This window comes from Notolepis coatsorum (genome assembly GCF_963971535.1).
Source record: "Notolepis coatsorum genome assembly, chromosome: 6".
Classification (NCBI taxonomy): Eukaryota; Metazoa; Chordata; class Actinopteri; order Aulopiformes; family Paralepididae; genus Notolepis; species Notolepis coatsorum.
In genome coordinates this window covers 103,024,202-103,039,809 of record NC_140170.1, presented here as the reverse complement: position 1 = coordinate 103,039,809, position 15,608 = coordinate 103,024,202, and the positions used below count along the sequence as shown (strand labels likewise).

Here is a 15,608-nt window from a genome sequence, read left to right as displayed (position 1 = left end):
ACCAAAAGTTAGTACATTGATAATGTATATGAATTACTATTCTGCTCCCTCCTCTGTTATCTCTCGACCTACAGTATAGTCAAGGAATTCTGGATTAAATAATATTATGGGACACAATCTTATCAAATGGGGGTCCTTGGCCAAATACCTTTCCATTTGGGGGTCGTTGACATGAAAAACTTTGAGAGCCACTGCTTTGTTACGCATAGATTTTTGGACACATGAAGCATCCTTTTGATAGCCTTCTAGATAAGCCGAACATTTCCGTAACCGATCGAGAATTGCCGAATCGTCTGTCCTGCCCGGACTGCTGGAAGCGGCCGCAACGCCATGTTGACGAAGTCTCCCATCTCCGTGAGAGAAAATGATAGAAAAAACACTTGCTGAGAAGAAATGCTAAATTGCTGAAGGAGGCAAGATCGCGGCAATATTTCTTTGAAGAGCTGAACCGAGCCGGATCCGTGGAGGTCCCGGGCGGGCAAGGGAGGCGAACCTCCCCACCGTCCCCATGAATAGCACCGCTGATCCGAACAGCGACTTTCCATGAAAAAGACATTTGTGTTTTCTATTCGAGCTCGTTATTATCCCAGTTCGTCAAGAGGGATTTTGGGGCCTGCTTTATGAATTTCCAAGGCTTGCTATATATGTATGCAAGGTAGATATTGTTTTAATCAGTATTTATTAGTGTATTGTTTTCTTTTGTTAATTTTTTTGCGATGAGTTTGCCACCGAAAGTAGTCCCAAAACCCGCCACTGTCGCAGTCAGCGGAGCTGGAACCGGCCCTTCACCGTCGAGCCAGCTGCGGGCCAGCCTGACCTCCGTGTCCCTGCCGCCGGGAGCCCACAGCGCCCCTCAGCCTGCTCTGCTGCCACCTCAGTATCCTTTGGCGTCAATCATTGACATGCAAATGACCTATTATGTGCAATGCCTTTCACGTTCGCGTATAAATATAAAAAAAACAGTGTTTGGTTGCTTTTATTCACGATAATTGATGATGTTGGATGCGGGAATCGAGAGGGATGTTTCGTACGGACGGAGCAGGGAGGGGAGGGGGCGGATAGCCAGCTAGCTAGCATGCTAACTGTAGCTAGTAAGCCGGCTGGTAGCTAGCTAACGTTAGCTGTAACGCTATTTTACGCTAAGCTTTCCACGTTGACTTAATTAACCACAGTTGAAACGCTCGCTATGCGCAACAATGCGTTGACTATTTTGTAAGATGTAATGTAAATGTACTGTCTTTTGAACTGTGAGAAAAGCCATGTCACTGGTGATGATGTTAACCGTCCAGGATTGACACACCGGCTAACGTGACCGGCTTTGTTCCGCCAGCAGCCCGCTAACAACGTACATTAGCTCCGTTAGCGGTTAGCAGCCGTGGATCCACCAGCAGAGCACCGCCTCTGGAGACGCGGCGCAGCAGCACTGACAGTTTAATACAGGAGGACTGTGACCAGTGGTTTAATAATGGGATTAATGTCGCCGATAGCAAGGTTTTGGGCACTACCGGTTAACTTGACACATATTCTCCCCAGTTCCTCCAACTACCTGACCGACGTTAGCTACACTGACTCGGACAGGCCCGGGAGTGCCAGGCCCAGGCAGCTCCAGAGATGACAGGAGGCTGTAAGCCGGCAACTACTTTCATGACCGCCTTGACAGCTGCTGACGTTTGTGTTTTTGCTCGGTAGGCACCAGTTAATATCAGCGGATTACCAAAAAAATCGTTCATTCTGCTCATGGATATTGCAGCAGCTTTGTGTTTCTCTTTGAATTCCAGATTAACATATTTTACTTGCCAATTGATTATTATTGGTGTTCTCTCCTTGCCCCCCCCAAATGGATCTTTTAGCAACCATTTACTAAGTTTATCTGTTAAAACAGAATGATGTATTACTGCTGAAATATTGTACACTACTCTATTCTGCACCATTGTGGAATGTTACTATTCTGTTATGGTTCTATTATGCACCATCGTTATGTCACCTGTTTTATTTACAGCGTGGTGGCAGAAGTGCGAGAGGATTAGGTTGACTTTCTGTGTCTTGTGTGTGGCAGAGAGATGTGCATCTGTGTTAAAGCTCTCGTTGGGCACCCAGTTCTCTCCCTTCCACAGCCAGAGCCACCAGGTGCTACTGACACCTATGTTATAGTTCTGATCATTCCAGGGAACAATCTTAACTCTCTCCCTGGACACATCAAACTGAACCTACTTTGGTTGATACATGTCACCTTGATGATGCTAATAACCGGTTGGGCATGCAACTGCACCCTTAAAGGGTAAGTTTAGAATGTTTGCCCCCTAACCCTATTTCCTACTTAGCAGCGCTGTTGTCGATCCATGATGTTCTCCATACTGGATACCCGCAGCTCCTGTTAGTTAATCGCAAAACAATTGTCAAGTCAGTGGGTCCTCACTCCAGTCTGTACAAGCCCTGAAATAAACACTGGAACCTACTTTGGGTGCATGTACTGTGGAGTAAGTTTCAGCATGTGTTTTTGTGGGTATCCTGTATGAAAGAGCAGCATGGATTGTGCTGAGAACATACTTTACTGATCGACACTATCATTAGTAGGAAGGAAATGGGGCTAGGGGTCAAAAATTCAGAACATAACCATTAAAAAATATATATATATTTAATGGGATACTTTGGCAGTGGATAGGGTCGGATACATATTTATAATAAAGAATTTTATGATGGGCGGCTAGGTGGTGTAGTGGGCAAGGCGCTCGCCACCAATGCAGGAGACGCTGGATTCGAGCCCAGCTCTCCAGATTGCTATCAGCTTGGCTGGTCGTTCATACTAACACAATTGGCAGTGTTAGGGGTGGGAAAGCTGATGGGTGGGGATCGGACGTAGTGGACAGCGACTCCTACAGGTCGGTTGGTGCGCCTGCGCAGCAGAATCAGGAAGCGACGGGGGCGGCGTGTCCAGGGACCGAAATTAGAGAGCGCCACCCGCCATTTGCGCTCAGTTTTTACGTTTGGCGCCTCCCACTGAGACGTCTGAGCGCCGTGTGGCGCTCAATCAAATAGTCATGTGAAACCCGAAAATCATGATCAAATTCTTTAGCGGAGTTCTCACTCGCTGTCTCAGCAGACATGAAGCGCGCACCGCGCACTGCTGCTGCTACCCCCTCCCCACCTGTTTCTGTATGCTGCATGTAAACGGAGGCTATTGCCTCCGAGTCACCGTGACGTTAGTTAGCACTTAGCACTGCTGCTCCTACCCCTGTATGCCTGCATGTAAACAGAGGCTATTGCCTCACCGTGACGTTAGTCTAGTCAGTGTGGGACCTTCGTGAGATAACATTAGCTACCGTTACAAAATGACCCAGTCAACTATTCACTTAGTTTAATACACGAGGCATTGTGTAACGTTATCCAGCCGGCTAGCTACGGATAGCTCCCGACATCAACAAATCCTCCAGCAATAGTCCAGTGCATAATACCTCCGTTGGCTAGGTAACTAGTCACTACGAAATGTCGCAGTAAACTAAATAGTTCACTGAGGCGTTGTCCCAACGCCATCCAGCAGTAGCTACAGATAGCTCTTGGCATCAATGTCCTACAACATGCGTATTCGAGTCCCTGGTTTACATCGCATGAGTGAGGGCTGCTGACTAGGGTCCAGGTGCAGCGCCGGAGAATTCTTTTGCATGCTGAATGTAGCGTTTAGGGTCCAGCTGCACCCCCGGAGAATCCTTGCTGGAGCTGGAGGCCACTCGAGTATACACACAGACAGTGGAGCTGTTTGCAGACAGCGAGGTGGCGATGTCTCGCAGATAACACAACCACAAGTATGATTATATAATATATATATTTTATTAAAAAAAAATCTATATAAAATAATAATAAAAAAAATATTTATCAAAAAAAAGTTGGTGGGTAGGAAATATGCTTGGCGGGTAGATTCTTCCCATCTACCCGCCACTGGCCGGTGAGTCAAAAAGTTAATTTCGCTCCCTGGGCGTGTCCCTCCCACGCAGACCCTCGCCGCTGAGAGATCGCGCTGTGCAGGTGAAAAGATGCGACGGCTGCTTCCTCGAGTACCGGAGGGGACACGTGATGTAAGGCTTCATCCACATTGCAGCCGGCTTGTGGAAGGCATGGCCTAACAGCGTTCGAGACAGGGGAGGGTAGAATTGGACAATACGAAATTGGGATGGGAGAAAAATAGAAAAATGGGAGAAAAAAGTAGATAAAAAAAAAAGAATTTGATCACTATGGGATCCCGCACCTCACAAGAGCGTGGTTGTTTTATTTTTACTTTGGGGGGGAAATCGTATTACAATTCCCTGGATTGGCCTATTTTAGCTTGATGACTGGATACACTCAAGAGCTATCTGATATTGTGCTACACTCTAATCTGAACCTTTCCACGATAATACTATGGCCAGTGGTGGCACTGGCATCCTGATGCTTATGCAGATGTACACCTGTTAACCACTAGCAGACCAACAGCTTTTTCCTTTAGGTCTGAGTCTGACCTAGACCACGTGTCCCAAGTAACAATTTATTCTTGTTGTAACAACACTATATGACTTCGCTGAGATTAGATTTAACATAATTGGATTGCAACTGCATTTGAAAGTGACTAAGTATATGTTCAGTCTACTCATACCAAAAGCGCTCGTATTGATGCGGTAACTATCTCTTTGCCATAGTAATTGTGGCCTATCCTTAATATTAGCCTCAGGCTGTAGCCAACAATACCAATCCCGCAAGTACAGCGTGGACCACCTCCTAAATTTAAATAACACCATCTTACAGGCTTCAAATACTCCTATCAAAATACTCCCATCTCAAAAACACAGTTAAAAACAACAATATTAACATTTCATAATTAACCACAGTGTTGAGCATGTTTGTTAGTTATCGTAGTTCAAAATATATCCTATCGTTACCTATTCTCCTGAAGAAAGGAACACGGTTTGTCATGAAGCGCGGAGGACGAGACAAGTGCGCATTCTATCCACAATCCCACTCGTTGCAGAATGAACACTCCAAAGTCACTGAAGGGATGTAGGGGTAGGCTACCGATTTAATTTTCATTCTTATTCCGACATACAAGTTCTGGTTTTGCTGGGCTTTAGTTGTCCATATTTCTGTGCCTCATCTCTGTCATTATCAGATGTCTATTTTGCCACTCTATTTCCAATTGATATAACACAATAGTAATTCTACCCATACAGAGTTCAAGAATGCTTTTACATTAGCTGATTTTGGCTGTTCTAAACACTGGTGTCTAATAGGACATTCCCGGGAAAATCATCTGGCACACAGGAAGTGATGTGTTTTCTGTCACCAGCAGCAACAGCAGCCTGTTTGTAATGAATGTAAGACTAGGTCAGTAGTTGGCATGACCTTTCAAGATGGAAAGCAAGTCAATACAGTGCAAAAATGCAAGAGCAATGATCACTTATCACCAATAGAGATCACCAAAACAAAATGAGAATCTTGCAGACTAGTTTCTTAGTTATCAAAATAAACGTTTGATTCCTGCTGCCCTGTCTGTGCCTTGTTTGGGTTGAGGGGGCTAGCGTCTAGTTTGTGTTCTCTGCAATCAAATCTGACCCTTTATTAAAGTAAGCCTGTGGGCAGGAACGTATATTTGGCACTATTTAGAAGTTGGCAGCTAAACTGCTAACAAGTGGTTGAATCCTGTCTAACCTGCCCCCCCCCCCCCCCCCCGACTACAGAAACGGTAACAAAAGTTCTGTTTGCTTTTGCGTGTATTATAAAAACATAAAAATGAAGCTACTGAATTAAGATTCCATGTAATGAATGAATGCAGAATTCTAATTGTTTGTGCCAGCCCTTAAACATTGAACATTGTTACTCAGCTGATAGAGTTGTACCCTTCCTGATGACTTGTCGTACAGAACTTGTAAGTCGCTTTGGATAAAAGCGTCAGCTAAATGACTAAATGTAAAATGTACATCACAGCTGCATGATGCCTGTAACCCAGCAGACCGTGTTGCTTGTGATTTCTTGTCTATATAAAACCCACCGTGTCCTCTCGTTCTCCCTTGCTCTCCGAGGTCAGGAGTGTGGGAGCATGTTATGCTCCGTCTGCCCTCTGCTCCCAACGGATGGGATTTTCCAGTCGTGGGATGTTCCCATGTGCGTGCGTTTGTCGAGCTTCATATGTGGAGGATTTGAGAGGGAGGGTTATGAGGTGTGGTGGTGGTTCGGGGGGGGGGGGGGGGGGGTTCTGCTGCTCCTGGTTGCCAGAGAAACACCCGGCGCATGCGGCTGCTGCTGCTGCACCCCCCAGACAATGGCAGCACTGCTTAGCATTCAGAGCGAGAGGCCAAGGCGGCGCTTCCCACCGTCTGCCAACAAAGGCCCAGGTCAGCCTGCCTTGGCCCTCCCTCCCTCCTCCTCACCCGGCTGCCGAGCCGGCAAACTTACAGTCCTCCCCACTTCCCATCATCTTCTCCGTGTCTCTACCTAACCTTATTCTTGGTCGCGTTAGCCTGTACGGTACAGTACCTTCGTTCTCTTTCAGTAGGCCCACTCCCCCCTCGCTTTGTCCTCACTTGGGTTCCCATAAAAAGAATGACAACATGGGGTGACTAGGGTGACTAGTTGTGTAACTGAGGGGTACAATTCCCTGACTGTATTGTTAGATATGGTATTTAATACCACTACCTCTTGTACTTTAACTTCTGGCCATCCAGTACATGATATAAGTATGATGAACACTTTCCCACCTGATGAAACGAATCCACACAAATGTACAAATCGAAGGTTTAATATAGCAAAAGGTATATACAACGTTCACTTGTTTACACTTATGATTTGAAATATGCACTTTTATGGCAAATGAGTATTCGTAGGTAAATCAACATTGAATGTCCAATCTCTGGTTACGCAGGGAGTAAGTATACAACCTGGAATATTTAGGAACGATAGCGATGGTACTTAAATGATTATAGCTGGATACACTAAGGGGGGGGGGGTCCCGCTGGTTGTAAGACAGTAGGAGGGGGGGGTTAGAGAAGCCGCTGGCGGTATCCCATCTGGCCGACGGTTTCTTGGGAGAATTCAAAGTCTTGAACACGGTGCCCACAGAACCTCGGTCCGCAGACGAATACAGCTGGACCCTCTGGTGGACGGTAGCTGCCGGTCCACAACGGAGAGACGTGAGGCGTCCTCACTGGTGTAGAGCGCCGTCTCACCTGGAGTCCTCTCCGGGGGGTAGTTCCAACACTCCGCAGTGTTGGCCGTTATCCATGGAATAATCAAAGCACCCAAAGCATAATCCAAGCCGTGGAAGGCTCGCCGTCGTCCGGGTAGAGTAATCCAATATACAGGTCCAGTCGCCCTGGCCCGGAGCTCCTCGGATGCAAGCACCACTAGGGGTCTGCCCAGCCTGGTTAAGCGTCCAGATAACGTCAGGAACGATGGGGGTACTGATAACTTTAGAACTCTAACCGAACGATGCACCATACATAAATAGACTATTATTAGCTTAATAGAATACGTCCAACTCGACGGTATAGTGCCAAACTATGACTATTCAACTATTAATCTACACGATATCTCAATGCCTATTCTGGGGCCAAGTAGGCCTTACTACACCACACGTGCGTCGTGGGTGAGGCTTCGCGTCTGTCACTCTGTTGGAGGGTAAAGAACTGGACTAAAAAAAAGTTCTACTTTACTTGCGCCATATATATATGCGCTATGAACAAATAGTACCATTCGTATTTCGCCCGACATATTCCTGCGCGGAACCGGGGCTTGCCACGACATGTTGGGCGGCACGATTGAACTTGGACCTAGGGGTATGGCAACCTGGCGCCAGGTTCTCGTCCAATGGTAGAATGAAACTATTATGGGCTGTTTAGTAGACTAAAGGGATATTCAGTGCATATTGTACAAGGAATATACAGGGGATATCAAACGATATACAAATACAATTAAATATATATATATAAATAAATATATATATTCGGTTTAATCTGATCCTTCACAACAAGTTGAGTGTGGCCTAGTAGCCAAGCAATCCACCTTTTCAGTATGCAGTCGATATTGGCAGAGATGGGAAGCCATGGGTGCAGTAGTTCGGTAATGTATGTACTCAGCTGGTGCATCACAGTTTGTTGCCTCATATTGTTGAACAGCTGCTTGTAGCCTATCTGCTGAGATGTTATCATGAGCACACTCACTGTGGGGCGTTATAAATAAACTGCTGAGTTGTTCTGAGCTGGCATTCAGACAGGCTAAGGTCTGCGCCTTGCAGGGAGGGAGTGCCTTTAAGCACCCAAATCTATTGTAGCTTTTCAAGCTTATTCTGCATTTTGCGGTGTAGAGCTGTTGACGGACAGCCTATGTTGTTATGAATACTTTATGCAGGTTAGTGTTGCCTTGCCGTCGCCGAGGGTTGTTATTTGAGAACTGGATATGGGTTGAAATGATTGCTTTCTGTCTAATAGAAAATGCTTTTCCATTAGTGCCATCAGGTTTAATTACTACTGTGCTCTGAGCGGAGTACCGTTATAATGTACAATTGTTTTTGATGGCTCACAAAAAACAGGATTATCTTGTAAAAAAGGGGGGGTGGGGGGAATGAAAGCCTACAGGCCTGGGCTATAGATTCTCTCCAGGATCAGTTTAGTCAAAGATCTGGCTGGTAAGAGGGTTGAATACCCTGGCCTTACACCTATTGTCAGTACTGTAGTGAAAGAGCAGTCTCAGCAGCAGCATGCAGGCAGTTGGAGCTTTGTGAGCTCTGTGTTTATCTAATGGTGTGTGTGTGTGTGTGTGTGTGTGTGTGTGTGTGTGTGTGTGTGTGTAGCTGGCTGGCTAGTGGGCCAGCAGAGAGAAGGAGGGTTTGTGTCTGCACCATCTGGGCTGTCTCCACTCACTTCCTGTGCCTCCACTCTGAACCCAGTGCTCTGTAAGTTCCAGGTAGCCTGCGCTGAGACTGAGAGTAGAGGCTCTGCCAATTCCGAGGGTGCCGGGAGGGCTTCGTATGGCTATACAATGGATAATCCGAATATGGGTGCTATTTATCGGCATTTTGACTCGTAGAAATAATGTATTCACGTGAATCGAGCGCATTCCCAGTTGATTTTTAGTCACGTCAGCAAAAAAAGGAGATTAATTTCCCTCCGTGGATTTTTCTGGTCTATTTTTCTGCCATTAGGCAGGTCTTCTTGTTAAGGCAGGCCTATGAACCTCCATGTGTCTCCCTCTCACTCCCTTTCCCTCTCTGTCAAATACACACTCAGCACTTAAGTGGCTTTACAGTAAGCTAATGATGGCAGCAGTAGCCGCAGCGGCTTTTCCTCCCCTGCGGCTCTAAATGGGGCGTCCAGGTTGCGTCAGGGTCAGGGGATGAAGGGCGTGGCCTCGGCTGTTATTCTATGATTCTCCGGGGGGGGGGTTGATATGCGCAGATGTCTGGGGTGTTTCACATAACTAGGGACACACCAATTTACCTATCTCAAGCCCCGCCCTCTTTTCCTCGATCCTCCAATCATGACTGTCGCTTCCCAGGGTTTGTCGCAGGTCGATGCCTCTTCTTCACTGCCGTACAGATTCGGGGTCCTACGTTATAGATTTAGATTAAATCTGGGAAAAACTATGCTGTAGTGGTCTGTTGTTTCTCCTCCATTCAAGAGATTGAACATGTTGCTTTGATTTTCTGATGTTACACGTGGCTCTTTGTATTGGATTTGAGTATTGGGGGAATTCTCAGATACAGATTCCCTGTATCGGCCCAATGCCCATGAGCACATCCCTGCCCTGTAGCAGAGCATCCCTGCCATGTAAGTCCATTAACACTTTAATCGCCAAGGACGCCTTAACTCGTCATTCCCCGCCATGCTAATTCTGCCAATGACGCCGTAACACGTCATTGAGATCAATATTTCAAAAATCTGTGATCGCAATCATATTTATCCCGCAGAGACTTGAGATCTACTGTTGATCCCCTCTCAACTCTCAACGGTTCAAGAGCGCCATCTGGTGGCCGATCGGCGGATCGCCCAAACCGGAAACCGGAAACGGAAACTGGTGCTCATCCAAATTCGGTCCGATCACTCGCTATAGGTCCCGGGACTCGAGCTAGACACAATGGATAGCGATCCGTTACCAATAACTCGATAAACAACATGATTTGGACATATATACTATTATACAACCTGGAGATGGATTGCATATTTCAACATTCCATAATAGGAATATTTTTGCTCATCGCCCAACGGCCCGAGGAGACTGGGGTAAGTTTCAGCATTTTTTTTTACCGTGTTCGATACAAACTGCTCTAATGATCATATCACCCACACTAGATGAATCATCTAACGTTGGCCACGGAATTATAAACGACCCCCCCCCCCCCATCCGGTCAACATCAGATGATAAGTAGTAACTTCTAGAAGCACGTCAATTTGAAATTGTTTATCTCGCGCCGATCGCTATCAAACTGTATTTGATCATCAATATAATGCATTTAGGGCTATAAATCACGTTCTGCAGAATGCTGCAGAAAACGATGAGGTGGTTAGGAAAATAATTCCAGAGGCTGGGGGCAACAGAGCTGAACGTTCAATCCGCCATCATCTGGAGGCGTGTGGGCGGTACATGGAGCATTGGGGATTGGTTTGAATGGAGAGCATGGGGGTTTGTGGATGGTGATGAGGTTGCTGAGGGGCAGTGACCATTTAGGGCTTTATAGGTCAAGAGGAGGTTTATCCTGTAGTGTTGGATAGGAAGCCAATGGAGTTGAGTGAGAACTCTGGCAGCACTGTTCTGGATGAGTTGGAGACGGCTAATGGATTTGGCAGGAAGACCAGCAAGCGTTTACATAGTCTATGCGGAAGAAGATGTAGGTGTGGACCGCTTAGGTTTGGAGAGGGACGGCTTTAGCCCAGCTATGTTTTTTGAGGTGGAAGAAGGAGGTCTTACGGGCATGTTTTGATATGGGCTCACAATGAGAGTGTGGAGTTGAATTTGACACCAAGATTTGTGACAGCAGAGGACACAGTGATGGGTTGACTGTTGATGGAGGAACATATGCTGCCGGCCAAGGAGAGTTGTTTGGGTGTGCCAATGAGAGTTGCCTTAAGCTGGAGGAAGCTGGTTTTCATCCAGGAGTGGACCATTGACTCCAGTGTGTTGTGGTTCAGTGGGGCAGACCTGTTGGGGTTTTGATTGGTGTTGACATCCATGGCTTAGAGCCTCATGAGCTTAGATCAGTGGGCATTGCCCTTGCCTGTTCTTTCCAGCTCAGTTAATTGGCATCCTTCAGTGCTATCTCAATTGGACCCTCCACCCCTCCCCCCGTTCCTCTGTTGTACTTGGTCCGTTGTATCAAAGTAAACCAGGGCCATGAATCACTCGGCGATGACCTCCTTTTCTCCGGTGTCAATTGTCTTATTCGTATAGATGATTACTCTGCAAATAAGACGTCTTAATTTTATACCGACAATCCCATTTTCTGAAGCAATATCCCTGTTGTAAGTCTGTAAGATGACATTGCGCTTGCCCTCTCTCGTGGAAAATGAATGAAGGTCAAAGTAATGACTGGGATCTAATTAGTATGGTCAGCCACTTTCATGGCGGTGGCTGCTACTCGCAGCAGAGCTTTATTGGAAGTGGGTGTGTGCATCTGCCTTTGTGGGTAATATCTACATTAAAGCACTAATTCACTTTAGTCTCATCCTGACAATGAAAGGCTAACCTCTGACATTAACTGGTGGTGGGAACTCCCGATTTCTCCCCAAATCTCTTGATATTTGCAAGCATTCAAATGCTAAGAAAAGAAAATGCATGTCAAAAAATGGCATCTATCACCCTGCTTTAGCTTATTTGTGTGTTTGATTTTAAATGTAAGTTTTAGCTGAGGTGCTTCGAAGTCAGAATATAATGATGTAGATTGTAGAAGAGGAGAAGGAGCTTTCAGTCTGAGCTTGATTTGTAGAAATGTATCCCATCTAAGTTTAACTTCTTAATGTGCTTAATTAGTGGCAGGAAACATGTAGGACCACATATTTCTGTACTTTCACTTTCAGACGATGGCAATGGCAACCTACATGCTTCCTTGGAGCTAGCTAACTCATCACGTCTTGTCACAAAATAATTGGCCTCCAATTACTACGAGAAATTACAGTAATACCTTCCATCAAATGTATATCCGTTCAATGGTGGATCAATAAAATCAATAAATTAAATGTATTCGGTATATACAGCATTAGTACATGCTATCATAGAGAGTTATATGGGTTATATGCAGGTGTATAAGTAGGTATATAGAAGAATTATATGCAGGTATATTCAGACATATATATGCTGTAAATATACATATCTAAATGTATATATAGCACTGTTGTACATGCTATCATACAGAGTATATGACTATAGAGAGAGAAAGACTATAGTATGAGGTGGGTAGTTAAGATTATTCTACATGAAAACGCAGCTGATTGTGCTGGCTATGTTTGGCATTCTTCTTGCTTACTTTCCTAGGAAGACCCACCAGCAATGAATGTTTAAGGCGTAGGATAGAGAGCCACATTCTAACTTTGATCAATTAGTTTAGCTGTTCCCACATCAGGTACTCTTAAAGGGGAACTATTTTACTATTTCTTTCACTATTTGGGCACTTTTACACAATTCCTGTGAGTTTATGGAACACCTCTGTAATTTTTTTTTTTTAATTCATTGTTTTGTATTTCTTATCAAGTCCTCAAAAACAGCATTTTCTACCTCAAGATCTTAAGCCGTTTTGAGGCTGGCTCCAACCACTGTGTGGCCTGATGCCACATGGGGCCACATATTATGCAGCTGAGTCTCTCTGACATCACAAATCAGCACATTTTCAGATGACTCAGTTCAGTGAGGGTGAATATTGTGAGAGGAGAATTGGAAGAATGTGCCAATATGAGAATTAGAGACATAGATCATATTAATATAAGTCCACATAGCTAGGAAACAATGCTAAACACTGAAAAAGGCCATTTATAAGATAGTTCCCCTTTAAAATATTTAATTTCTCCTCACTCTTTTAACTTCTCTTTACGCACACATCACGCACACAAACCGATCAGAATAAACCATCAGGAATGAGGCGCTTGCCTTAGACGTCTTTGGAGAATAACTGAAACCCATTTCCCATTTAGGCTATTCGTTTATTGAAATACATAACCAACAACCAATTAAAAATAAATGACACTGAGAGGATGAAACTACTCATTATGCTACTCATTCATAATTCTTAGCACCGATAAATGGGTCTTGTTCTCCGCTCTCAATTTCATGAATTAGAACGTTTAATAGCTGTGCAAAGCTTGATGTGGGCTTGCTAACTGCAGATGAATCAACAGAGCTTGCTGACATTATATTCACATTAGCAATGCCATTCATGATGTTAGGATATAAAGATAAGGTTACATTTTAAGATCAAATAATAATATTCCTTTATTGATACCCTTGGGAAATTCGGGCATCATAGCAGCATGGGGAGGGGGGGGGGGTCCAGGTATGGGCATGGACGGTAATAGTAGAAAGACATAAATATAGGCAATACAATTAGATCTCAATATAAAAACATATGAGAAGAAAAAAACTGAACAGCGTAAACTATATAATTAACAAAGTAATCAAAGGTGCAGGTGATGGTCTGTATGCCCTATCAGTTATTATAAATATGGGCAATAAAGAATTGGAATCTGAATATATACTATGAGTAAAGTAAACCATATACACAGGTGCAGTATTACGTAAGGTACCCTAACTGACATGTATACGTTATATGTTGTAGTGTGTGCAGGTTTGGTGGTAAGAGTCGGACACAGTTAGTGGTCAGACATTCCTAGTAGTTCTGCCTAGTAGTTCTTGAGTTTTCCTCTTTGCATTGACATTCCTGCACATCACGTGGGTACCCGGCAGTCTCGTGCTGTTGTCAACAATAAACATCACTAAGTTAATTGGGTGGTCTGTGTACTTGGCTCCGGAGCAGTCTTGGCGTAAGTGTGGATGATGTGCAAATCAAGCGCACTGCACTTTTGATTATTGGCTTTTCTATGCATTCATTGCTATAATCCCAGTGTTTTCTCTTGGATTCACACGTATACACCACAACTGTGTCAAATCAAACTCTTTACTCTGCATATAGCAAACAATTGCCTAGATCCAGTTCAGCTGTGAAGAGCGCCTGCAGCAAACGGAAGACATTGTAATTCCAGTACGAGTCATGCGCTCCAGATTGCCAAAACCCCGGCGGTGTCTGCTGTCTCCCGTCTCACCTTATTATTTCCGCCTCGGCCTGCCGCCGCTGCTGTGACCCCAGGTAGAAGTGTCCCTGTTGCCCCCGCGGTCCGGACCCTGGTTTCACCTGCCCTGGCTCGCTCTCCCTCCCTCCCCCGTCTGTTTACATTCCACAGCACAGCCTACCCCTGTCAGCCAGCGCTGCTCGGCCAGGCCAGACCAAACAGATCAGGTTGCCTTGGTGTCACTCGTCCCTCTCTCTGTCATAGGCCTGTCTACCACCACCTCTCTCTCTCTCTCTCTCTCTCTCTCTCTCTCTCTCTCTTCACTCTCTCTCTCTCTCTCTCTTCTTACTCTACACCACAGCTCTCTCTCTCTCTCTCTCTCTCTCTCTCTCTCTCTCGTCATAGGCCTGTCTCCTCCTTCCTCTCTCTCTCTCTGTCAAGCCTGTCTACCACACAGCTCTCTCTCTCTCTCTCCTCTTCTCTCTCTCTCTCTCTCTCTCTCTCTCTCTCTCTCTCTCTCTCTCTCTCTCTCTCTCTCTCTTCTCTCCTGTCTAGGCCTGTCTACCACCACATCTCTCCTCTCTCTCTCTCTCTCTCTCTCTCTCTCTCTCTTCTCTCTCTCTCTCTCTCTCTCTCTCTCTCCTCTCTCTCTCTCTCTCTCTCTCTCTCTCTCTCTCTCGCGTCTAGGCTGGCTACCACCACAGTCTCTCTCTCTCTCTCTCTCTCTCTGTCATAGGCCTGTCTACCACCACAGCTCTCTCTCTCTCTCTCTCTCTCTCTCTCTCTCTCTCTCTGTCATAGGCTCTAGACCACCACAGCTCTCTCTCTCTCTCTCTCTCTCTCTCTCTCTCTCTCTCTCTCTCTACACACTCTCTCTCTCTCTCTCTTCTCTCTCTCTCTCTCTCTCTCTCTCTCTCTCTCTCTCTCTCTCTCTCTCTCTCTCTCTCTCTCTCTCTCTCTCTCTCTCTCTCTCTCTCTCTCTCTCTCTACCACCACAGCTCTCTCTCTGTCAACCACAACAGCTCTTCTCTAAACCACATAGCTCTTTCTCTCTCAACCACCACAGCTCTCTCTGCAATGTGTTTTCTTATTGTTGCCCTCACCTCGGCTGTGACTACAGTGTGAAGAGACCAGCCTATGCACTACTTCACACAATGGGGGATAAATGGGGTAACTTGCTGTCATTCAGGGTATAATGTTAAAAATGTTACATGTTTAGTGTTTGTTTAGCGTGTGTGTGTCTGTTCTCTGTGGCACCGTATCACACGTTCCCCTCACCACATCGCAGGTCCTTTCTCCCATATATTTCTGCTGTATTTTTTTTCTTTTTTTTCTACAATCTTCTTGCAAAGTATGCCTTCTCTCTCCCATCTCCCTTTC

At 45.4% G+C, this 15,608-nt stretch overlaps 1 protein-coding gene across 5 annotated transcripts in view; it reads left to right on the top strand.

Annotated features, from left to right (window-relative positions):
* The first annotated feature begins 314 nt into the window (after window positions 1-314).
* The window catches only part of eif4g3a (eukaryotic translation initiation factor 4 gamma, 3a), a 124,798-nt gene continuing 109,504 nt past the window's right edge, over window positions 315-15,608 (top strand). For all 5 annotated transcript variants that reach the window (XM_084317433.1, XM_084317435.1, XM_084317437.1 and 2 more), the window contains exon 1: window positions 315-877. In XM_084317433.1, coding sequence (XP_084173559.1) covers window positions 717-877 — 161 coding nt within the window. In that variant the 5' untranslated portion in view covers window positions 315-716. The remainder of the gene's footprint in view (window positions 878-15,608) is intronic.